The sequence below is a fragment of the Pan troglodytes genome, chromosome 13 (genome assembly GCF_028858775.2).
Source record: "Pan troglodytes isolate AG18354 chromosome 13, NHGRI_mPanTro3-v2.0_pri, whole genome shotgun sequence".
NCBI classification, from domain to species: Eukaryota; Metazoa; Chordata; class Mammalia; order Primates; family Hominidae; genus Pan; species Pan troglodytes.
In genome coordinates, this window is record NC_072411.2 from 42,870,911 (window position 1) to 42,896,969 (window position 26,059).

Consider the following 26,059-nt stretch of genomic DNA (forward strand, 5'->3'; position numbering starts at 1 on the left):
ATTACTATTATTTTTTCAAGACAGAGTCTCGCTCTGTCGCCCAGGCTGGAGTGCAGTGGCATGACCTTGGCTGACTGCAACCTCTGCCTCCTGGGCTCAAGCGATTCTCTTGCTTCAGCCTCCCGTACCGCCCTGCTAATTTTTTGTATTAAATATTTTTTGTAGAGACAGGCTTTGCCACGTTGGCCAGGCTAGTCTTGAACTCCTGGCCTAAAGTGATCCGCCTGGCTCAGCCTCCCAAAGTACTGGAATTACAGGCATCAGCCACCACGCCTGGCCTACATTAATTTTTTTAAAAGCACATTATTCAACAACTAGTTGAGTATACTGCCTTTATCTTAACATGATCTAAATCCTTCCTGGAAATTACCCTTTTCATTTCACCCTGTCAGTTACAGGGCTAAAGTAGTCAACTGATCCCTTACTACTTATCCTATTCAAGGTAAGATTTCAACATTTCCTCCGTCCTTCCTAACATAACTCATTTTGCCTCAGACAGTTTATCCATATCCCGAGCCCTCGATGAGTAGCAAATCTTATGTGTCTTGTGAAAATAACACACACAGAAATAGAGGAAAAACCAGAATCAACGAAATTATTTTTTAAGTGTTTTCTTTTAAAAGCATTTTAAAAGCTTTAATACCTATAGTTTTATAATTTTCCAAAACTATATTTTATAGCTTGATAAGTAAAATAGAACAAAATATTTTTAAAGCACTGGATTGTGTCACTTAAATATTTTTAAACGGTAGTTCCTGACAACACAATGCTAAATATTTCCTTATGTTAGATTTGCTATGCATATAGAAAAATTCAGTTTTGTACACATATCATCCTCTTTTATGCCTTTTATGCCTGCTTTTCTTTTCTGCTGATACTAAGGAAAGCCCCTCCTCTTTCTGTTGCTTCTTTAAAAAAAAAAAAAAAAAAAAAAAAAGTATTTTTTTTCAAGATCCTGTAGCAATTTCAAAATATTATCAATTTGGTTACAATTCTTTTTTCTAATTTTCCTCCCTGCAAAATATTGGTTGTTTATTTTCAGTGTCTACTTAACTGTATGATGAGCACAGTACTCATGAAAAACATTGAGTGTTTTTGTTTTGTTTAACTCTACTAAAAATCTCATTCAAATGGCTTTTAATTATCAGTGATTTTTTTCCTTCACTGAACTATGTCCTCCTGGAGGATGGTACCAGGTTTTATTTTTAGGGTCTAGTACATAGTGTACACTTCATAACCTTTTTAAAAAATTACCTCCCCCGCACCTCCAATTTAATAACATTTGAATTAAATGAGTAAATGAATAATCAGATGAAAATGTAATATATTTAAATTATTTGTGCGTGTTAGCATGTGTAATTATAATCTTAGTTTGTCAACTCCTCCAGCTTCTTTGTAACCTATTTGTAATATTTCTTTTCAGATGTGCAGTCTTAAATGGAATGTGCTTCTTACACAATAAAAGTGATTGTGCTGAATAATAAGTATATACCAATAACAGAAATGCATAATATTGAACAAGGAAACATATCCAAGATTTTTTAAAAAAAATTTACTTCTAAAAACTGAGGTTCCTTATTTTATTTTGATGTGGGAAAAAGTGCTTCAGAATGTTATCTATGAATATAATTCACACTCTACTTCATACAGTGTATGAGTTGGAATAAAGTAATAGAAAATGCCTGGTAGATTTCAAGAAGATGTACTGCAAGTTTAAGTAAACAAATAACTTTCAATTGGGATTACATTGAAAATAAAGGGGAGGCCGGGCACCATGGCTCACGTCTATAATCCCAGCACTTTGTGAGGCTGAGGCGGGTAGATGACGAGGTCAGGAGTTCAAGACCAGTCTGGCCAATATGGTGAAACCCCATCTCTACAAAAAATACAAAATTAGCCACTCAGGAGGCTAAGGCAGGAGAATTGCTTGAATCTGGGAGGCAGAAGTTGCAGTGAGACAAGTTGCGCCACTGCACTCCGGCCTGGGCGACAGAGTGAGACTCTGTCTCAAAAAAAAAAAAAAAGAAAAAAAAGAAAAAAAAAGAATAAAGGGGAAACATCAAAGAAATAAAAATATATAGTACACAAGATTCCTAAGAATATCCATGAAGGGTAATGTTGATTGACAAGCCAAGTTCCTTTATATGAGGCTTAAGGGATAAAATTCATAATATAAGGGCATTTTAAACATAGAAATCACTGTCATCAGTAAAGTAAAATCTTCTGATATGTAAACTGCTCTAAGCATTTAATATATCCAAGACTGAGCAATACATCTTAATTGAGAATATTTAGCTCAACAATGGATAACTGGAATGCTGATGTTGATTTGTATTGAACAGAAACAAAGTTATTCAGCCTAAATTGCCTGAAGGCTGCAATTACTCAGTCTTTAGTGACACATACTCATAAAATGCCAAGTTGAGCATTTTCATATGATTATGATACACTTCTATTTTAAGTATGTCACATGTGGATTTAACAGCAAACAAGCAAGCGAAGTCAGTGAATTACAATATAAAAACAATTCCTCAAACTAGAAAGTCTAGTGTATCAGTGGCATTGCCATTTCAAAGCAATTAAAGATTCAGAAATAATTGATTGTGAGGCACAATTGGCTAAGAGGTGAAATTGGTTCTTGGATACTCCTGGCTGCTTAGAAAAGTCAACTGCTGTGTCCTAACTGGGTCCACATTTCTTAGGAGTAAGCCAGTTCTGGATTTTTCCCTTTCCCACATTCCATGCTTGAAAAGTATCAGCTTTATTCCCTTATCTTTGCTGAGGTTAAGTAATTACTATATGAAATCAGCCTCTCTGGGCACAGCATAATGGTTAAGATTTCATATGGTTTTAGAAGCAAATAAACTTGGATTTTAAACCCAGCTTTCATCGTAGACTACCTTCTTTCGACAAGACTCAGTTTCTGAATCTATAAAGGAAGAAAAAGAACTTCTTCCAGAAATAATTGTTATGAGATGATTAATGCAAAGCATTTTGAAAGGGGCTGACATATTGCAAGTGCTTAAAAAGTAGTCACTATGATTATATTATTTTTGTTGCCAGAGTGATCATGGTTCTACCATATGAAACCATATGAAAGATCTCAATAAGTGCATGCAGACACAAAGGTGTGGCCTCATGATGAGAATACAGGTACTATAAAGGGTGTTAAGTAGTAATTGCTATGAGCTAATTGATGCTGCTCCATTTTTACCAGGCAGAATATAGTGTTTTCTCCTCACATTCTGGAAAAAAAAATAAAATGTATAATCCGACAACAATATGCACGAGAAGAAATTCATTTGAACAGTGGCTCTTCTTAATTGTTTAATTTTCTTCACTGAAATTTAAGGAATACTGTAGGCAGTTTGAGCCAGAGCTCACACAGACTCATCATTAAATAATAATTACAATAATTGCTTGCAATAAGTAAATGAAATTACAATGAGTAAATAATGCAGTGATTAATGCCCTATGTATTTAAGTATTTCATGGTGTAATGATCATGTATGCCAGCAACAATAGGTTTGTATTTATTTTTTCACACATTCATATATCCATTCACTGTACTGTAAAATTCCATTTTAGAAATCACTCAGTGGAACAGTTCTGAAGGAATCTTTTAAAGTGGTGTTACAATGACATGGACTACTTAGAGTATTTCAAATATCCTATGATGTCAAGTGTTTCCTTGTGAAACAACTTTGATTCTATATTAAATATAGTTTATATATATAGTTTAAATATAGTTTATATATAAAACACAGAAATATTTTATCCAATTATTTGCATAGCAGTTTTAAATTATTCAGAAAGACAAAAAAAAAAGTAAAATATTATCCTTAGCAAACTACTACAGGAACAGAAAACCAAATAACACATGTTCTCACTTATAAGTGAAAGCTGAATGATGTGAACTCATGACCACAAAGAAGGGAACAACGGACACTGGATTCTACTTGAGGGTGGAAGGTGGGAGGAGGGTGGGAGAGGAGCAGAAAAAAATAGCTATTAAGTACTAGGTTTAATACCTGGGTGATGAAATGATCTGAACAACAAACCTCAATGACATGAGTTTACCTATGTAACAAACCTTAACATGTACCTCTGAACCTAAAACAAAAGTTAAAAAAATAGCAAAAGGAATTTAAAAAAATAAAAAAAAATAGAAAACACAATAATCTGAAATTCTTTAGTATTTTCTCTTAATTAGTAAGAAACATAAGCTATTAAATATATTTTAAGAAAATGGTTGAGGCACGCACAGTGAAAATACTCTTTTTTTAAAAAAAGTTACTATGCACTGTACTTTCAGTCTGGTTTAATCTATATGAGGCCTTTTGGGATAGATCAAAAATTATAATTAATAGGGTTGAAATAAATGAGGGATTACTGTAAAAATTTTTTGATTTCATCTTTATTCCCTGTGCTAAGAAGATTTGTCAATAAGTAGATGACTATATTTATTTTTGCCTGTTCTTTAATTTTATGAGAAATCTGTCATTGAGGTGCTAATGAGAGCCCAGTGGCCACAGGGTTAGACAGGATAAGCTAGAGAAAAAGCAAGAGCAATAAGTGGAGAAGAAAATTTAGAAGTGTAACATTTCCAACTTTTTCTTCCTAGCTAGTCATGTACTTACATAGCAACCCAGGTGCATATACATAATATTTGTACCCTATATTTGAGAAAATAATGGTATAAATATAAATCTGGGAGCACTTAATATGTTTTTTATTCCTTGGATACATCAAATGAAATGCAACATGAATCCATATCCAGGTCACCAAGTATGCACTTCCAGTGGAAATATTCTTTCTAAATATCACACATTCACAAATTAATCTTACTCAACTGAGACATATCAATAAATCTTAGGTTTAGTCAATCCTGTAGAGACTCTTGCTATAGGACAGGAAACAGTATTCACTCCACAAATATTTATTGAAAATCTACTTATGTGCCAAAATTGTGCTATACGTTGAGGATATAATAGTAAATAAAGCAGATACGGTCCCTAGCTTTGTGGTGCTTCTCTTTTAGTTGATGAGGCAGTAGGTAATCATATATTCAACAAACAAATTAAAAATTTAAAAGATAACAGAGCTAAAAAGTAAAATACAGTCCTAAAAGTGTCTGTTTTAGAAGAATTCAGCCTGGTCACAGAGGTCAGGGAAGGGTTCTTGGAAAACAACACTTGGCTTATTAGATAGGAGTGAGTGAACTAAACTAAGAAGAGATAGGAGACATTTCTGGGCAAAGAAATAACTTGTTAAAATGTAATATTAGTGAAAAGAGCCTAAAAATTGGGAGAATATCAAAGAAGGGAAATATGGCTGGAGTGGGAAGTTTCGGTCACACTGCACTTCCTTTTAGATTCTAAACTCCTTGAAGAAACTGTTCATATCACTTTTGGTCATGTTGTCTCCCAGTAACTGGCACATTATAGGAAGTACTTTTTTTTTAGTTTTTTCTTCAAGACTCCCACATGCATACAAACCAACATGTGGATCTTCACCATGTTCCTTATGTTTTGTTTTGGTTTCTTCCCATCGGGATGTAAACATTGCAAAGCCAGTATTACATAAAGTCCTCTGTATCATCCACAGTGCCCAACATAACGCATTTAACGCATTAAGCTAGTAGCTGTGTATAATATTAGTAGTAACATAATCAAAATTCATGTATTTTGATGAATTTAGATTTTAAAAAGAAGGATCAATTGTGGAATTGTTTTTTTTTCTTTAACAGAGCTCGTATTTAGATTATAGGTAAACAATTATGGAAATCAACATTTGAACCAACATAAACACAGCTACTACACTTGCAAGGATATACGGCAGTGGATAAACTACAGAAAGGTTTGTGTTCAAAACATGTAATGATTACTTTCATGTGTCAACATGGCTAGGCTGTGATACCCAGTCATTCAATCAAATACTATCTTGGGTGTTGCTGTGGAAGTATTTTGCTGATGTGATAACTATCTGCAATCAGTTGACTTTAAGTAAGGGAGATTATACTCAAAAATCTGGATGGTCCTGATTGAATCAGTTGAAAGGCCTTATGAACAGAATTGAGGTTTCCCTGACAAAGAAACTCATTTTGTCGTCTTCAGCTTCAGCTCCTGCCTGAGAGTGTCAAGCATGTCTTTAGTGATAGCCTGCCTAAGGGCTAGCCAGTTTTCAGGATCTCATAAGTCAAAATTTTGCAACAAATAACATATATGTAGGTATACATATACATCAGGTCCTTGAATAACATTTTGGTATAACATTGACAAGGGAAAAAAATGATTCCCATCTGGGGCCACTATCTGTATGGAGTTTGCCTGTTCTCCCCATGTCTGTGTGGGTTTTCTCTGAGTGCTCTGGTTTCATCCCACATCCCAAAAATATGCATGTTAGGTTAATTGGCATGTTTAAATTGCCCCAGTTGAAGAGACTGACACCATCAAAATTGCAGAAGAGAAGCCAGATGGCTTCACTCTCCCCAAGAGAAAACCAAAAATAATTATCCAGTGCCAAGATGATCACCAGCAATATCCAGGAACTCAAGTCTGAGACTGAGATGATCCCTGAAGCCATAGAGAAGTGAAAAACTCTGAACAGACAGTAAGAGAAATGGGCCTTTCGATTCATAATGCCCCTCCCCCAATCTGCCAGGCACCATGCATGAATGATTCCTCCTAGACTCATGGTTTCTGCACTGGAAAAAGTGAGATCAAGGCAGAGCCAGCTTCCCTAGCATCTTGGATCCCCTTTTAAGAAAACTATTACTGTCTGGACCCACAGGAAGAATCATGAGGGCCTGTAGGGAGAAAACCCCTGAGGGCAGCTAGAGACACAAAGGGGAGGTGGGATTAGAAACCTCAGCCTGTGAAACACTGTTCTTTATCTCAGCCAAGGGGACACCAAATAAAAGTAGCTATTTAGCAGCAACACACCATAGGAGGCAATCTCAATGAGTATTCTGAGCATGAAGCCCCAGCCAGTCTCCTACAGAGCCAAGGTATCCTCGTTAGGAACCCCACTCCAATTCAGGACCAGAAGTGTTCTGAACACCTGTGAGAGCCAAGGTAAATTTGGGATTAATATGCCATCTAATGCCCCCAAAAAAAGCCATCAATCTAGGATTAAGTTGATTTACAAGTGACTGCAAAGAAACTCTAAGCAAACATACCCTAGAAAACCAACACAAGCCAGACACAAGTAAAGGCCTTCAATGAAAAGCTATAGACATACATCCATAAGAAACTACAGCAAACAGGGAACCAAGACCTCCTCAAATGGACAAAACAAAGAGCCAGTGACTAACCCTAGTGAGACAGCAATTTGTGAGCTCTCAGATCAAGAATTCAAAATGGTAGTTCTGAAGAAACTCACTGAACTCCCAGGTAACATGGAAAATCAATTCAGAAACTTATCAGAGAAAGTAACGAATAATAAAGTAATAATTTTTAAAAATCAAACAGAAATCTTAGAAGTGAGAAACAAGTTTCCTGAACTAAAAAATGTACTAGAGGCAACAGCAGAATGGATCAAGCAGAAAAAAATAAGTAAGCTTAAAGAGAGGCTATCAGAAAACATACAGTAAAAGGATAAAAAAGAAAAATAATAAAAAGAAATGAAGAACACCTGCAAGATATAGGGAATAACCTCAAAAGTGTAAATCTAAGAGTTATTAGCATATAAGGGAGTTGAGAAAGAGCAAGGGGTAGAAAACTTACTCAAAGAAATAATAACAGAAAACATACCAAACCTAAAGATAAAAATATCTAGTTATAGGAAGATCAGAGATCACCAAACAGATTCAACCCAAATAAGACTATCCCAAAGCATATAATAATCAAGTTCTGAAAGGTTAAAGACAAAGCAAGGATGCTAAAAGCATCAAGAGATAAGAAGCAAATAACACATAAAGGAGCTCCAATTCACTTGGCAATAGACTTCTCAATGGAAACCATATAGGCCTGGAGAGAGTGGGGTGACATAGTTAAATTACTGAAAGAAAAAAGCTGCTGAGCAAGAATACTGTACCCAGAAAGCTTTCCTTCAAACATGAAAGAGAAATACAGTCTTTCCCACACAAACAAAAGCTGAGGGAACTCGCAATCACTAGATCCATCCTACAAAAAAAAATTCTAAAGGGAATTCTTCAATATGCAAAGAAAAGATGCTAATATACAAAAAGAAAATAATTGAAGGTCTAAAACTCATTGCTAAAAGTAAGTATAAAGACAAATTCATAATACTCCAAAAATAAGTAACAAAATGGCAGTAGTAAGTCCTTACTTATCAAAAATAATATTGAATGTAAATAGATTAAATTCTCCAATTTTTAAAAGGCACAAAGCAGCTGAATAATTTTTTATTCAGGCTTTTTTATTTAGGCTATATGCTGCTTGTAAGAAACTCATTTCACCTATAAAAAGACACACATCGGCTGAAAGTGAAGAGATGGAAGAAGATAGCCCATGTAAATAAAAATCAAAAGCAGAGCAAGAGTAACTATTCTTATAGTAGATAAAACAGACTTTAAATCAAACTTAAAAGGAGACAAAGAAGGTCAACATATAATAAAAAAGAGATTAATTCAGTAGTAGGATTTAACAATTGTAAATATATATGCATCCAACACCAAGGCACCGAAATATATAAAGCAAATATTAATAAATCTAAAGGGAGAGAGAGAGACTGTAACACAATAATAATGGAGGAATTTAACACCTCACTCTCAGTAATTGACAGATCATTGAGATGGAAAATCAACCAAGAAACAGTGATGTTAAACTACACTCTAGACCAAATGAATCAAACTGACATTTACAGAGTATTTTGTCCAACAGCTACACAATGTACATTCTTCTCATCAGCACATGGAACATTTTCCAGAATAGGATCTATGTGAGGCCACAAAATAAGTCTCAACAAATTCAAAAAAGTCAAAATTTTATCAAGTTTCTCTCTGACCACAATGGAATAAAACTAGAATTCAATAATAAGAGAAACTTAGAAACAATACAAACACATGACAATTAAACAACATGCTCCTGAATAATCAATGGGTCAATGAAGAAATGAAGAAGGAAATTTTGAAAATTCCATGAAACAAATAAAATTAGAAACATAACATACCAAAACTATGCTATAAAGCAAAATCAGGGAAGTTTACAGCAATGAACACCTACATCAAAAAGTTAAAAGATTTTAAATGAACATCCCAATGAGGCACTCAAGGAACTAGACAAGCAAGAATAAACCAATCCCAAAAGTAGTAGAAGAAAAATAATGATAAGGATCCAAACAGAAATAAATACAATTGAGAATAAAAAATAATATAAAAGATAAATGACATAAAAAGCTATTTTTTAAAAGACAAAATTGACAAACCTTTAGCTAGACTAATTAAGGAAAAGAAAGAAAAGACAAAATCAGAAACAAAAAAAGGAGACATAACAGTTGATACCACATAAATACAAATAATCATTAGGGACTATTACGAACAACTAAACACTAACAAATTGGAAAACCTACAATAAACGGATAAATTTCTGAATACATACAACCTACAAAGACTGAACCATGAAGAAATAGAAAAACCAAACAGACCAGTATTGAGTAATGAGATTAAATGAGAATAAAAAATACTCCATCAAAAAAAAACCCCAGGACCTACCTGATGACTTCACTAGCAAATTATACCACACATTTAAATAAGAACTAATGCCAATTCTACTCAAAGTATTTATAAAACTTGAAGTGGAGGGAATACTTCCAAACTCATTCTAAGAGGCCAGCATTTCCCTGATGTTAAAACCAAAGACATGACAAAAACTAGGAAAACTATATCCCTAATAAACATAGATGCAAAAATCTTCAACAAAATACTAACAAACCAAATTCGACAACATATTGAAAAGATTATTCACCACAATCAAGTGGGAATTATTCCAGTGATACAAGGATGGTCCAACCTATGCAAATTAATAAATATGATAAATCACATTAACAGAATGAAGGACAAAAGACATATAATCATTTCCTTAGATGAAAAAGCATTTTAAAAAATTCAACATCCCTTTATGATAAAAAATACTTCTCAGCAAACTGGGTATAGAAGAATCAGACCTCAAAACAATGAAGGCCATATATAATAAATCCAAAGCTAACTTCATACTGAGTGGAGAAAAAATGAGAGCTTTTCCTCTAAGTTCTGGAACAAGACAAGGATGTTTCTATTACTACTTATTTTTAACATAGTACTGGACGTCCTAGCAAACTAGAAAGGAAGAAGGCAAATTATTTTTGTTTTAAGATGCATGATATTATACTTAGGAAAACCAAAAGTCCCCACCAAAAATCTATTAGAACTGATAAACAAATTCAATAATGTTGCCGGATTTATCACACAATAATCAGTGGCGTTTATATCAGCCAATGGTGAGCAAACTGAAAAAGAGATTAAGAAACAATCTCATATGAAATTGCTACAAAAAATATAAAATGCCTAGAAATAAATTTAACCAAAGAAATAAAAGATCCCTACAAAGAAAACAATAAACTACTGATGAAAGAAATTGAAGAACACACACAAATAAGCAAAGATATTCCATGCTCATGGAGTAGAACAATTAGAATTGGTAAAATGTCAACACTACCCAAAGCTACCCACAGATTATATGCAATCTCTATCAAGAAACCAATGATGTTACAGAGCCACAAAAGACCCCAAATAGCCAAAACAATCCTAAACAAATAAATAAATAAAGACGGAGACATCACATTACTTGACTTCAAAATGTAGTACAAAGACATAGTAAACAAAATGGCATGGTGCGATATAAAAACAGACATAGAGAACAATGGAACACGCTAGAGAACTCAGAAATAAATCCATACACTTACAGCCAATACATTTTTGACAAAGGCACCATGAACATACATGGTAGAAAGGACAATATCTTCAATAAATAGTGCTGGGAAAACTAGATATCCCTATGCAGAAGAATGAGACTAGATTCCTATCTCTTGCCATATATAAAAGTCAAATCAAAATGAATTAAAGCTTGAATCTAAGATGTAAAACTATTAAACTACTGAAAGAAAACATTTGGGCAACACTTCAGGACATGGGTCTGGGCAATGATTCCTTGGCTAAACTTTCAAAAGCACAGGCAACAAAAGCAAAAATAGCAAATGGGATTATATGAAACAAAAAGGTTTCTGCACAGCAAAGGAAACAATCAACAAAGAGAAGAACAAATCTACAGAATGGAAGAAAATATTTACAAACTGTCCATCTGACAAGATATCAATAACCAAAATATATAAGGAACTCAATTCAATAGCAAAATAACTAATAATGTGATTTTAAAATGGGCAAAAGATCTGAGTAGGCATGTCTCAAAAAAAGACACACAATTGGCCAACAGATATATGAAAAAATGTTTAACATCACTAACCATCAGGGTAATGTCACACAAAACTACAATGGGATATCACCTCACCCCAGTTGGAATGGTTATTATCAAAAAGACAAGAAGTAACAGTAGCTAGTGAGGAGGTACAGACATGGGAACACTCCTACGTTGTTGGTGGGAAAGTAATTTAATACAGTTGACCTTCAATCGACAATGGTTTGAACTGCATGGGTTCACTTATATGTGATTTTTTTTTCAAAGAAGGACAGATTGAAAATACAGGGTATTCACAGGATGCAAAACCCACATATTTGGAGGGCCAACTTTTTGTGTACCCACTCCTTCAGGGTGGACTCCACAATCTGAGTATGTGTGGATTTTGGTATATGTGGGTGGTCCTGGAACCAATCCCCCATGTATACTGAGGGACTGTACAGCCACTATGGAAAACAGTATGAAGATTCTCCAAAAGACTAAAAATAGAGCTACCATATGATCCAGCAATCTCACTGCTGAGTATATATTCAAAAGTAAGAAATGTAGTATATAAAGAGATACCTGCCCTAGCATGTCTATTGCAACACTATTTACAATAATCATAAGTGTCTATCATTAGCTGGATGGATAAACAAAATGAGGTACATATACACAATGGAATATTATTCAGTCATAAAAAAGAATGAAATTCTGTCATTGGCAACATGCATGGAGTGTCAGGTCATTATGTTAAGAGAAATTGGTGAGGCACAGAAGGACAAATACCACATGTTCTCCCACATATATGGAAGCTAAAAAAGTAGATCTCTTGTGGGTAGAGAGTTGATTGGTGGTTGCAAGAGGCTGGAGAAGGAACAAAGGAGTAGGGGAATGAAGAAAATTTGGACAATCGGTACAAAAGTACAGTTAGAAAGAATAAGATCTAGTGTTTGATAGCACAGTAGAATGACTACAGTTAACAATAATGTATTGTCTAGTTCAAAATAGCTAGAAGAGAAGAGATGTTCCCAATGTAAAGAAAAGTTACAGATTTGAGGCAATGGATATCTCAATTTCCTTGATTTAATCTTTACATATTATATGCATGTATCAAAATATCACAGGCATTCCACACCATGCATTATCATTATATATCAGTTAGAAAAAGATTGTCCCAATATAAGTGAGGGTATGTGTGTGCATGAGTGTGCCCTGTGATGAAATAGTGTCCTTTCCAGTGTTGGTTCCCACCTTGTACTCTGAGCTGTCAGGATAAGCTTCAGTAATCCTGTGACCTTAAACTGGAATAAATGGGTTAGAGAATGAATGAATGAATGAATACAAATTATTGTCAAATAAAAGTTTGTAAAGTACACAATAATCACACAAATCCACAACAATCAATGATGTGGTATGAAAGTACTCAGCAAGCCTGCCATATTTGTTATTGTTTGGTTTTAAACTATGTGGCAGTAGGAGGTGTTCTTTACCATTGTCACTTGGCAAACATTTATTTCTTGGTTTAGCCCACCACAACTGTGACCACCATCACTCACTGATTCCCCAAAAATTGGTTAAAATCTTACGTGTTTTTATTAGTGTTTCTTAAATGTATGTATGCCTCACATTTATTTCAATGCTTAATATTACAAGTGTTTTGGGTCTTTATTTAGAAATTTATTAATGTTTTTGTTGTCAGATATATGCTCTAGAAACAGCTCTTGTTTATATTAATGAGTCTATGGTGAAATTGTTTTCTTTATATGTCTTTTGGCTTTAAAGTCACAGTTCCCAAGAACATGTTGATGATGTTAAGTGGTGACTTACTGTATATACATATATACACACCCATAATTGGCTTTCTTTCTCTGGTAGAACTCTGACTATTGTGGGTCTGTTTTTCAGAGTCAGCTGGTGAACGAACATGTTAGTGTACAAATTTTTTACAAAGGTTATGTTTAATGTGTTTTAAAGGGGTTAAAAAAATCCCTGAAACAAAGGCTTAATTTTATAAATGAGAATCAAAACCATAAGCACAGTTTATTGTCTACACTAACATGACTTTACTATTTTACTGTTTTTAATAACATAACATTACTAGCCCAAGAAATTATTGCCCAGGAAGATAAAAGTTGCCGATACTATTGTTTATTTCAAGATCTTCCTGAGAGACTCATCAACTCTTCAGCAAGAAAAGCATAAAACAACATTTTATAACTTAAGGCTCTTCAAACAACTTCCCCTCAGAATCTTTTTGCTGTTCTAACCAGTCTGAAATTTTTATATAATGATCCTTACTCAATCCTAACCATACCTTCATTTGAAAGACCTACCTTAAACCAGACTTTAAAATCTCAATTACCATCTGTTTTTTATTTTTATTATTATTTTTTGAGACGGAGTCGCTCACTCTGTCATCAGGCTGGAGTACAGTGGCACGATCTCGGCTCATTGCAACCTCTGCCTGCTGAGTTCAAGCGATCCTCCTGCCTCAGCCTCTCGAGTAGCTGGGACTACAGGCGCATGCCATCATTCTCAGCTAATTTTTGTATTTTCAGTAGAGACGAGGTTTCACCATTTTAGCCAGGATGATCTGGATGTCATGACCTCGTGATCTGCACACCTTGGCCTCCCAAAGTGCTGAGATTACAGGCGTGAGCCCCCGCGCCTGGCCATAAATCTAAATTACAATTTCAGCTTTGCTCTTTCCTCTCTTAGATACTACTAAGACTTGGCCAGTTAGTGTTCTCTTTTACCACTGTCAAGAAGAAAGTCAGCTGTGTCTAAACAGCGGGTCGTTTTGGTAACACTTGGAGGAGCCAGAACCAACAGAGGAAAGAAGATGAAAATAAACTCATGAGTTCACCATCCAGAATTGAAACTACTAACATTTCATTATACTTAATTTGAATACTTTTATTAAATATAAACTAAATTTAACTCATACTGTTAAAATTACCTTTGATAAAGAAGAAAGTTCTCTTTCAGATGTTATTATTGACTCTTCCCTAAATCAAATGCTATTATAAAATTCGTGTGTAAATTTCCAGTTCACTTTTTTCTATAGTTTTTAAATAAGCATATCTGGGAGCAATGTATATTAATATTTTGTGTTTCATTTTGAAATTATACAAATGGTATCATACTATAAGTATGTAAGTAACATTCTGCTAATAACTTTTCTCAATGATTTTGAAATGTATGTGAAGGAAATGAAAATATGCCACCCCAAAATATACTTCTTTGGTCTATTTTGAGATGACTACTCAGAGGGGCGGCAGACACAGGAATAGTTCTGAAAAGCTCTCCTTAGTAGGGAAGACTTGCATCTGTTGAGAAAATCTACGTTAGTGAAGTAAAACGCAGACGTAAGAGCTTCATCTGAGGCCTTCTTATCTGCATTATCTGGAGATAGGAAAAACTTAACTCACAGGAAAAGGAAACTAAACGTCTGACATTATTACAGATATGACAGAGAAACTTTTACCACAGGCTCCCATCTATTCTTTTTGAGGGCTGCCACCTGTGAGGCTTCACCTGCATAAAGACAACCTTCACTTGCCACGTCTTTTCTCCCCTTTCCCTCCCATAACCTGTCGCCAGGCTCCAAGTCACTATTCCTTTCTATATAGTATAAAAACTTCAGTCACATTGCTCTTTTTATTTTATTTTTATTTATTTATTTATTTTGAGATGAAGTTTCGCTCTTGTTGCACAGGCTGGAGTGCAATGGCACGACTTTGGCTTACTGCAACCTCCGCCTCCCAGGTTCAAATGATTCTCCTGCCTCAGCCTCCCAAGTAACTGGGATTACAGGCGCTCGCCACCACGCCTGGCTAATTTTTTGTATTTTCGGTAGAGACGGGTTTTCACCATGTTGGCAAGGCTGGTCTCAAACTCCTGACCCCAGGTGATCCACCTGCCTCAGCCTCCCAAAATGCTGGGATTACAGGCATGAACCACTGCACCTGGCCACATGCCTATTTTTAGAGTTTTATATTTGCAGGACTCCTGCGTCCATGTGCACATTAATATAGTTGAATATCTTTTTTGTCCTGTTAATCTGCCTATTGTTAATTTACTTGAGCAGACTTAGACTCAAACCTCCAAAGGGAAAGTTTGGACTTCCCTACATATATACGTATGTAAATAGACACACACACATCTGTATGTACATATCATACTTTAGCAATGAAAATGTTGCATTTATTTACTCATTCCTCTTTTAATGAAGATATAGGCTCTTTTAAATTTTTTTAATATTATGATTTAATGTACTTTCTTGAACACATATATAGGAACTCTTTAGAGTATATAAGTATGGAATTGCTAGAACATGAGATATTGCATATGGGCCTTTAATTCTAAAAATAACCACAAAAGTTATATACTATTATCTCCATTGTACAGTTATGCAACTGCACCTTAGAAAAGGTAAGAGACTTGTTTAAAGTCACAGAGTTAATAAGCATCAAAGCAGTGATTCATACTCAGATTTGTTTGGTTCCTCAAATAACATTTTTTTCCCAACCATGTTATCCCTGAAACACGACAAAAAGAATGTTTTATGTGTATGTGAAAATTGCTATACATTGTCCCTAATTTCTGGATTTCTGAATTTTCTTTTTTTTCTTGTACTTAGACTTTGAACAATTTAATTCACTTAATTTGGATTGGCAAATCCACATGGTGAATGCTACCAAAGGAGATGTTAGTGATCTACGAACATTGCTCATGGTAGGGAGATGGGAGAGAATAGAGGCAGGGGAGACTTCATCTGCTCACTTTCTTCCTGTGGGTGTCTAAAATAAGGATTTCTGGGGCAGACAGAGATGTGACAGTATATAGCAAGCTGGGGAATTGCTGAGGAGCATCCATATTTTGGAAGTATTTTAAAAAATAGTATTGCATTTATATATGGACAACACAGCTTTTCATTAAGCATTGGGGAGACTATCAATCTTGGCACCTGCTTAACAGGAATTGCAAGCTAAAGTGGAAAGTTACTGGAAGGTGCTTAATCTTAAACTTGTTTGCCCCTTAGCATGAGCAGCAAAGCAGTACAGAGTTAAATCCCCACATTTGTATAAACACTTGGTCATTTCAGAGGCCCACTTGGTTACATATATTTCCTCTACTACATTTCTACGGAATCTATTCTGTTTATTTTCACTAAACTCACTTAGAGTCTTAATACTACAATCATATGATTTGAATTCCAGTCTATTGGACCTAATGTACATACTACCACTATTACTGACAGTTTCTATTATTAAGGGCCAGATGTCTTGCCTCATAAATTTTTCTCATTCAGTTCTCATGAGATCTTTATAAAAAAAGAGATTTTGTCTTGATTATATGAGTAAGGAAACCAAGGACACCAAGCTAACAGTAACTTGCTCAAGGGCACTGAGTAAAATTTATTTAATGGAGTCTAAAATAATTTAGGTTCCTGTGCCCCTTAAGGAAAAGGACAGTGTCAAATTTTTATCAACAGGCCTAGTGCAAAATCCGATACTCAATAAAAATCTATTTATTGAATAAATGAATGTTTGACTCACAGCCATATTCAATGCTGATTTAAGGTATAGTCAGTTATGCTAAAATAGTATGTCTTGTACAAATTAAAACTTTTAAAAAGTGTCATTTTGAAAATCTATTTTTTAAAAATTTTCAAATATAATTACTGACATAAAGTAGACATATGTATTATTGAATGTTCAATCATCATCCTTATGCAGTTAAAAATATCACTTGGTGAGTTCATGACCTTTGTAGGGACATGGATGAAGCTGGAAACCATCATTCTCAGCAAACTATCACCAAGGACAAAAAACCAAACACCGCATATTCTCACTCATAGGTGGGAATTGAACAATGAGAACACATGGACACAGGAAGGGGAACATCACACACCACCGGGGACTGCTGTGGGGTGGGGGGAGGGGGGAGGGATAACATTTGGAGATATACCTAATGCTAAATGATGAGTCACTGGGTGCAGCACACCAACATGGCACGTGTATACACATGTAACTAACCTGCACGTTGTGCACATGTACCCGAAAACTTAAAGTATAATTAAAAAAATATATATCACTTGGTGAACAACATCTGAGGGGCCAGCTATAAATTGTGAATAGGTAACATGAGTACCTCTCTTATAAACTTTTTTTTTTATTATAAGCTGTTAGGCCTTTTATTAAAAAAATTCTGAATAGGAAACTGGATATTTAGTATTAGAAAAGATAAGGTTTTCACCATTATGGAAATAAGCATATAAATTAACATTTTGGTATAAACTATGATTGCCAAATTACAATGTAAGGACTTGATTTGCTTATGCTATTTCTATCATACTCATTTTTCAATATTACATATTCTGAACAATTCCAGATAAGTACCAACTGAATTGCCTTAGATCAAATTAAGCCCTTTGTATGGGTCCTAATCTTGTAGAACCCCTTGTTTCTTTTGTTCTATCATTTTCCACATAGAAGTATTAGCGTTTCAATTTGCCTTTAATTTCTAATACAACCCTGACTTTCAATTATGTAAAAATCTTAGAACAAACTGTCTAAAGAAAACAGCTGTTAACAGTATCATTTTATATGAGAGGTTTATTCTATAGACCACACGAAAAGAATTATTTATTGCAAATCTTAGTGATACTACACCTTTATTGAATCATCACTATGAAAAATGTGCTACTTCAAGTAGCCCTAAATTTCTAAAACTAAGAAAAAATCGACAAGCTTCATGATATATTGATTCTTTTCCCAGATTCAAAAAATATATAGTATTCAATTGAAACAAAATAATGAATTTTCTATTGTATATCCCATCATTTGCATCTTTATGATAATAATATCAAAATTGAGGCTTACTAAATTTTTAAAAGGTATTCTGAAATGACAAATAGGCCCTGTAACAATTTTTGCTTCTCAAAGGTATGAAAGAAAACATGAGGAAAAAGTGATTAAGGTTCGAAACAGTATTATAATATAGACATCTACATGCATATGGGTAAAATATTATATTCTAAGAGAATTTTTATACTTAATATCTTCAAAGATGTTTCTTGGGAACAAGTCAAGGTTCCCTGTCAGTGCCATTACATTATAGCTGATGATTTGCAATGGTTGGCAAAGGTAGAATAAGAAACTAAATGAACAGAGTGAATAAAGACTAAATACTAAATACCAAAACCCAAAACCTTGTAATTATCAATAATGACACGATAATGATGATCAGGAAAAGACTCAGTAGTTATACTGCCACTGTAGCATTGTATCAGATATTTCACCAGTGAAAATAAGAGATTTACTAATTAAATTAAATTAATGTAACTTCATTATTTAATACATTGCAAAAATTATCATGTTAAAAAATTAATCTTCCTATTCAGATAAAGAATGTTTCCTCCTTGCCTAATATGATGGTTAATATTGAGTGACAACTTGTTTGGATTGCAGGATGCCAAGTATTGTTCCTGGGTGTGTCTGTGAAGCTGCTGCCAAAGGAGATTAACATTTGAGTCAGTGGACTGGGAGAAGCAGACCCACCCTCAATCTGGGTGGGCACCATCTAATCAGCTGCTAGCGTAAAAACAGGCAGAGAAACAGCAGACTTGGTGAGTCTTCTGGCCTCCATCTTTATCCCATGCTGGATACTTCCTGCCCTCGAACGTCACACTTCAAGTTCTTCAGCTCTTAGCTCTTAGACTTACACCAGTGATTTGCAAGGGGCTCTCAGGCCTTTGGCTACAGACTGAAGATTGCACTGTCGGCTTTCCTACTTTTGAGGTTTTAGGACTCGGACTAGTTTGCAGCTCCTCAATTTGCAGATGGCCTATTGTGGGACTTCACCTTGTGATCCTGTGAGTCAATTCTCCTAATAACTCCCACTTTGTATGTTCATTTATCCTATTAGTTCTGTCCCTTTAGAGAACCTTGACTAATAAACCTAACAGAAACCCAATGGATTCAATGAAATTGGTCAGTTCCTGAATTTACTTATTTTACTAATCTTTAATATTTTCTTTCAGGATCTAGATCAAAGGTATATTGTACAAGTACAGGTTTGTCACATTGAAAACTTGGTGACTATTAAAAAAAATACTTACCAACTGGCTCCTTCTGATTCTGAAACAGAATCTTGCTATTACTGCCATCCATATTTGCCATGTTAATTGTGTTTCCATCGGTCCAGTAGAGTTTTCTTAATTCAAAAGACATATGGATTGAAAATATTAGATGTAGACCTACTCACTGAGAAGAAATATACACTAAAAAACAAAGTAAACATCAAAATATATTCTTGACTCAGGATTAATTCTTTTCAGAAAACTCCAAAATTGTCCAGCCATTTGCGAGCAATAACCTACATATTTGCCTGAAAAGAAAGCACTACTCTTGCTTTTTCCTGTTAGTGAAGAAAAAATATCTCACTTCCTTTTTCCTCCTACACACAAGACTGAATATTTAGCTAAGACTATAGTAAATTATTTTCTTTGTTAAGTAATTCATCAAGATTGAATCCTCTTGGCTGTGAAGAAATCAGATGCCATAGAGGGTAACAAACTCATTTCTTCCATTGCTGTTGAAAGCACTAGGGAGAAAAACATCTCTTTCAGCTCTATGCAAGCTGCCTTAAGGGTACAAGGTGACTATCCAAATGATTGAAGAATCTGATCTACAAAGCAGTGACCATGATACCAACATGTAGTACATGCATTTTTAACCACTGGCTTTCAAAATGAAAGCAACCACTTTCTCCTACATCTCTTTTTATTCAGAACTGTCACTTCTTAGAAATATAAATTAATGAGATCTTACATATGTCACAGATATATATGTTGGTGTAGGATACATATAATCTACAGATAATAAAACTCTAACCAGGAATCTCTTTTACAGTTTCCATATTTACTTTTTTTTTACTCTTATGGCTGTTATATATATATCCTCTGAATTAAGCAATGTTTTTATATAAAATCAGGGCAAAAGTCTATGAAATTTTGGAAAAACTTTAAAAAAAATAATCATACTTTACCCCCTGACTGGGTGAGCTGCAAGACACTGTGGCTTATCGATTCCATGGATAATTGAGGTTTTCAAAGAGCCATCTAGCCTTGCCACATTAATTTGCGTTTCATCAAATTCTGAGCTAATCCAGTATAAATTACGTGACACCCAATCCACTGCTAGCCCTCTGATACTCTGAATATCTATAAAACAGGAAAGAGAAGATTTAAAGGTGAATGAAGTTTTTCATTGTACTGGCTCTGCAAGGAGTTATTTTCTATCTAAGGGAAAATTTAATTTATACTTTAATTTGTTAGCTACAATCGCACAAGATTGTAATCTCATTCCCTTATCGGCCCTTCTTAAGGCATGAATAATCATTAATGTCTTACTGCTGAGCTATTTGAAAACCTGAAGCAACAATTAGCATTGAAATTACATCAATGATTCACTAATAAACACTTAGGAGCAAACACAGGCAGCAGTCTTATGAGCCAAGGTGACCAAAATTCAAATTAGAGTAACAGCTTCTCCAGTTGATAGCACATCTTTCTAGTTAGGAGAAAGTACTTGTGGGCCATCAACAAATGGGCTACTTTATGTTTTAAGTGCCAATTTGTTACTAAAATGAAATACAACAATTCAACTTTCCTAAAAGAATCACCAGAGTTGAATATCTTTCAAAATAGATAATTAAGAGGAATTGACTGAGAAGAGAAAATCCACTAAAATTATTTTAACATCCCTTCAACGTGGATTCTGCAGAAAATTCTGAAATCGAATTAAGTTTGGATTTGTTACAGCCAATATAAATATTTTGGTTGTTATTCATTTATTATTGAATTAGACATATTTTAAAACAATTATGGAATTTAGGCTTAAATATAATTGCACATTGCAACTTCCACTTAAAAATTGCACCTTTTCAAGAAAAAAATTGAAGTGTTATAAAGGATAGATGCAGAAAATCTTTTAAGAAATATTAACATATAAAGTAGGCCAGTTTAGTGCCCAATTTATAGCATTTGATTACTCTACCTTGATTTTGGTTTTACTTTAAAAAATTTTAGTATTTTCTAGCATTCTGTACTTATAGAGTTCTCCAGACTACTATTTCTCAAACTTACAAGACATCTGGAAACTGTTAAAATAAAGATTCTAATTCAGTAGTTCTGGGGAGAGGCCCAAGATTCTGTTACTGCTCAAGGTTGGTGATTCCAATCAAAACTTCTGAGCAGCTGCTACCTACCTCTAGTCGAATTGCTATAACTTCCCTTTTTATTCTTTTCAAAAGAAGCCAGAAAGCTAGATTTTTTAATGTGAAAGTGGAAACTCCAGATCTGTAAAGTATGCCAACTAGTTCAAAATGTAAGACAGCAAAACAAGATGTGGGGGCCTGGCAGTTCTGAGTCAGCCATAAAGTGCAGTATTTGAATGGTAGGCTTCCAGCTTACATTTCCATGCCAGAATCTCAACGGAGCCTACCTTGCTGCTCAGAAATCCCTTTAGTATTTCTAAGTAACTAATAATCACAGTTGCCTTAGAAGATACTACTCGTGGTTCCAGTTCTCTTCAAATCAAGAACCCTCTCACTCTGCAAATTACTTTTCGTGATTAATTTACAGGTGAGTTGGTGAATTTCAAATATAAACTTGTTTCTCAATCTTAAACTTCACATTTCTTCTTATTTTTAGTTATCCTCAACCAATTTCATCTTTTTTTTTTTAGACAAAAGTAATATACCACCTCCTTAAAGTTAAACCTGCCACGTCTTATACATATTTATTTCCCTCACTCAGAATCTTTATTCCTTCTTCCCCTTCTTTCATTCTCTGGAGTTAATTGGTTGCTGAGAGGCTGTATTGATGTAATAAGAATATTTGGGTTGATGTTCAGGTTGAGTGCCTATTTTTGTCATTAATCAAGTCACTTAAATGTCTTTTAGTCTTTTTTCTTACCTGTGAAATGGGCTATAGATAACACATAGGATTGTTACGAATATTATAATACATTAGATAATGTGTATTTATGCAGCCTGATGTAGGGCTGAAGAATATTTTGTCAGTCTAAGAACTTAATCCTTTCTGCATTTTAGCTTGGATTTCTTGGTATTGGCAAAAATAATAAGTTTCTCTTTACCCTAAAATACATGTTCTCCAAAGTTTTTTTTTTTTTTTTTGGTGGGGGGGGGGTGAGGGGTAAGCATTGTCTCTGCTGCTTGAAATCCTTTTATTCATTTCTGATAGACTCTTAATAATATGGCCTGGAGAATATATTCCACTCCTAAATTGTAAAGCATAGCCAAATGAAAGCTATTAATATCTATTTAGTCTTTGTCAATTCTATAGTTCATGCTCTCTCAAATCTCTTTCCAGCTTTAATATTACAATAGTATCCAGCATTTCCTCTTCTAAGCAATTGATTTATTTGCTGCCAGGTTATTTTTCTGACTACAGAGCTTTGAATCATGACCTTCACTTGCCCCAAGGTATTCAACAGCTTCTAGCCACCCAGAATGTGATGTCTAAATTTCTTAGCCTGCTTTTCCATATAGTGTGACTATAGCTACAGTTCTTTCCCAGTCTTATTTCTCACTATTTTTAACCAAATACTTTACACTTTAACCATATTAATATGTTTTCAGATTTCCAGATATTACCTGATCTTTCCACACTAGAGGGAAACTATTTAGATTTCATAACCTACCCCCATCTCCACTTGCCTGAATTTTATTCATAATAGGCTAGCTGATCAACAACATCATCCCTTCAACCACAAAAACCTAATCATGTCTCTTGTGTATCCCAGCTGGAAAGAGTTTCTCCACCTGCCTAACTCAATAGAACTGTACCTGGTCAATCTCTTTTTACCTAATGTAGTCATTACTTTGCTGATATATAACTACTTTTACATATGTGTTTTGAGGGCAGGCTCCTTGCTAATATGTCTTTTTGGCCCCTCTCCCCAGTTGTATACAACATTGCCTTCAACGTAAATATTTTTAATGAATTAATGAATTCATGAACTATACAATCTAAAATTTTAAGAGTATGTGAACTTTGCTAAAATAAGTCAAATATGTCTATGTTGAGGAGTACGTATTTAAATACGTACTCAAGCAATCTTAATTCTAACTTTTTTTTTTGAGATGGAGTTTCACTCTTGTTGCCCAGGCTGGAGTGCAATGGCAAGATCTCGCCTCACCACAACCTCTGCCTCCTGAGTTCAAGCAATTCTCCTGCCTCAGCCTCCCGAGTAGCTGGGATTACAGGCATGCGCCACCATGCCCAGCTAATTTTTTTGTATTTTTAGTAGAGGTTGGGTTTCTCCATGTTGATCAGGCTTGTCTCAAAGTCCTGACCTCAGGTGATCCACCCACCTCGGCCTCCCAAAGTGCTGGGATTACAGGCATGAGCCTAATTAGGCGCCCAGCCTAATTCTAATTTTTTATGCTTAACATTTTTCTCCCACCAGATTGAACTTTCTAATTATCATCTTTATGTCTAAAAGAATACTCTTCTTTTTGACTACCAATCACTAATTCCCACATCTGGTTGTTGCAGAGTGCTCTGGTAAACTCATCATAAGCATATGGGGGGGGGGTGGAATAAAAATCGTTATATATTTAATAATATTTTTCTCTTTTTGATAAAATATTTAAATAATAAATTCTAGGTTTTAACTTTTGTTTTTAAGTAAATCAGAACAAGATCTCTGAGTAAGTTTCTCAGGAAGTTTAATTTTCCAGTTCTGGGGTCTCTCATTTCTTGAACTAAGACTAATCATAAAGTATAATCTGAAAAGTCCTTTATTGCCACAAAACTGATGCATGAAAAATTGTAATTTTCAAATGCATTGTCAAGATCATAAGACAGACAGGAAAAACTCAACATGCTAACACACACTCACACATTAGCTAAAACTATCAAGGAAGACAAAATGGGATTATAGAAGTGGGTGCAATTACAGAGACAAATACTTGTGCTGAGAATTGAGAGCTTCATGGAGTATGAATTGCTCAGTGTAAAAGGGTTCAATCCTTAAACTTACAAAGAATGGGTGAGCTAAGTAAGAGTGATCTTCTGGGTATAGACACACCCTAGTGAAAGATGAGTGAGAGAAAAAAGATACCTGCTTATAAAGGAGAACAATTAAAAAATAAAAACAAAACTTTTTTTTTCTGTCCTTTCACTGGCAAAAAACAAACAAACAAACAAAAACACACAAACACCTGAATTCCTAAGAACAGGTCTCTACTGTGCTACTAGAAACTAGTAGCTTATATATAAGAAATCCACTGTGCTAGTAAAGATTAGTAGCCATAAGAAATCCACTGGTGATTTCTGGGTCAGCTATTATTTTATTGAATGAGTCTTCATTGAGAACCTACTATTTGTCATAACTGCAAAACCAAAGAAAGGGAAAAATAAAATTAAACTGATTCCTGGTTTATAGTGTCTACTTTTCTCTCCATCAATAAAAAATTCAAGTCTTCTGTAAAAGAAAAAATTTATTCAACCCAAGACTCACACTTCCCATTAAGTTCATCCTCGTAACAGAACAAAAAATATTAAAACACACACACAAAGAAATGAGATATAAGAGAACAGTTAAAAGAAAAAAAAACAAAAGGTCCAATCCTCCAAAATCTACATATTCATAAATTATTATATGTAGGATAAAGACAAGGTGGAATATCTTAATGGAATAAATGATGCTTTGAATAATAATAAGCACAATGATTCCTTTTAAAAGATTCTTTTGGAAGCATGAGAACCAAAAATATCTTGTGATATTAAAAAATATAATATAAAAAACTAATTTTTGAATGTGTAAAATAGCAGTTTAGGCACAGTTCAACTAGTGAACTACAAAACAAATTGAAAGAAGTTAACAGAGTTAGCACAGAGAAACAAAGAAATTAAGCGAGTTGGAAGGCAGAATGAATAGTCCAACAAATTTATTAAAGTCCAACACATAAATTAGAGTTTACAAATTATAGAGTACAAAGACTGAGTTAGAGAAAACAGAGGATTTTGAGGATTTCTTTCCCCTGGATTGATGAAAGACAGGGCCCCATGGAAGATACAACTCTAGGTAGCAAAATATAGATATTATAATGAGGAAAAAGCAAAGATGTTACAAGTAGCTAGAGAGCAAAGAGATATCACCAAAAGAAGAATGACAATTAGAAAAACAAGTAGATTCTCAATAGCAATAGGGGAAGTCAAAAGATAGTGGGATACTATCTACAAAGGAATGATAGAAAATAGCTCTCAACTTGGAGTTTTGTACTGAAGAAAATTATTTTGAAACTATTTGCTCCAAGCTACTTACAGCAAATAGCTCATGTTGGCAATATATACATTAAGAACAGCTTGGTGTTTCAGGACATGTAGAATGAAAAGGCTGGCAAACTATTTCTACCTCCCTTCATGAAAGCCTGAACCAAGGAGCTAGTGTTTGTCTCAGAAAATTAGCTGGGCATGGTGGCGGGTGCCTGTAATCCCAGCTACTCGGGAGGCTGAGGAAGGAAATCATTTGAACCCAGGAGGAGGAGTTTTCAGTGAGCCCAGATCGTGCCACTACACTCCAGCCTGGGAAATAAGAGCAAAACTACCTCTAAAAAAAAAAAAG

At 34.5% G+C, this 26,059-nt stretch overlaps 1 protein-coding gene across 1 annotated transcript in view; it reads right to left on the reverse strand.

Moving 5' to 3' along the window:
* Positions 1 to 26,059, reverse strand: part of LRP1B (LDL receptor related protein 1B) — a 1,946,873-nt gene that overhangs the window by 586,075 nt on the left and 1,334,739 nt on the right. Inside the window, exons 33-34 of the mRNA XM_063790432.1 lie at positions 20,451 to 20,625; positions 19,522 to 19,616 (exon numbers count right to left, since the gene is read on the reverse strand). Coding sequence (XP_063646502.1) covers positions 19,522 to 19,616; positions 20,451 to 20,625 — 270 coding nt within the window. The remainder of the gene's footprint in view (positions 1 to 19,521; positions 19,617 to 20,450; positions 20,626 to 26,059) is intronic.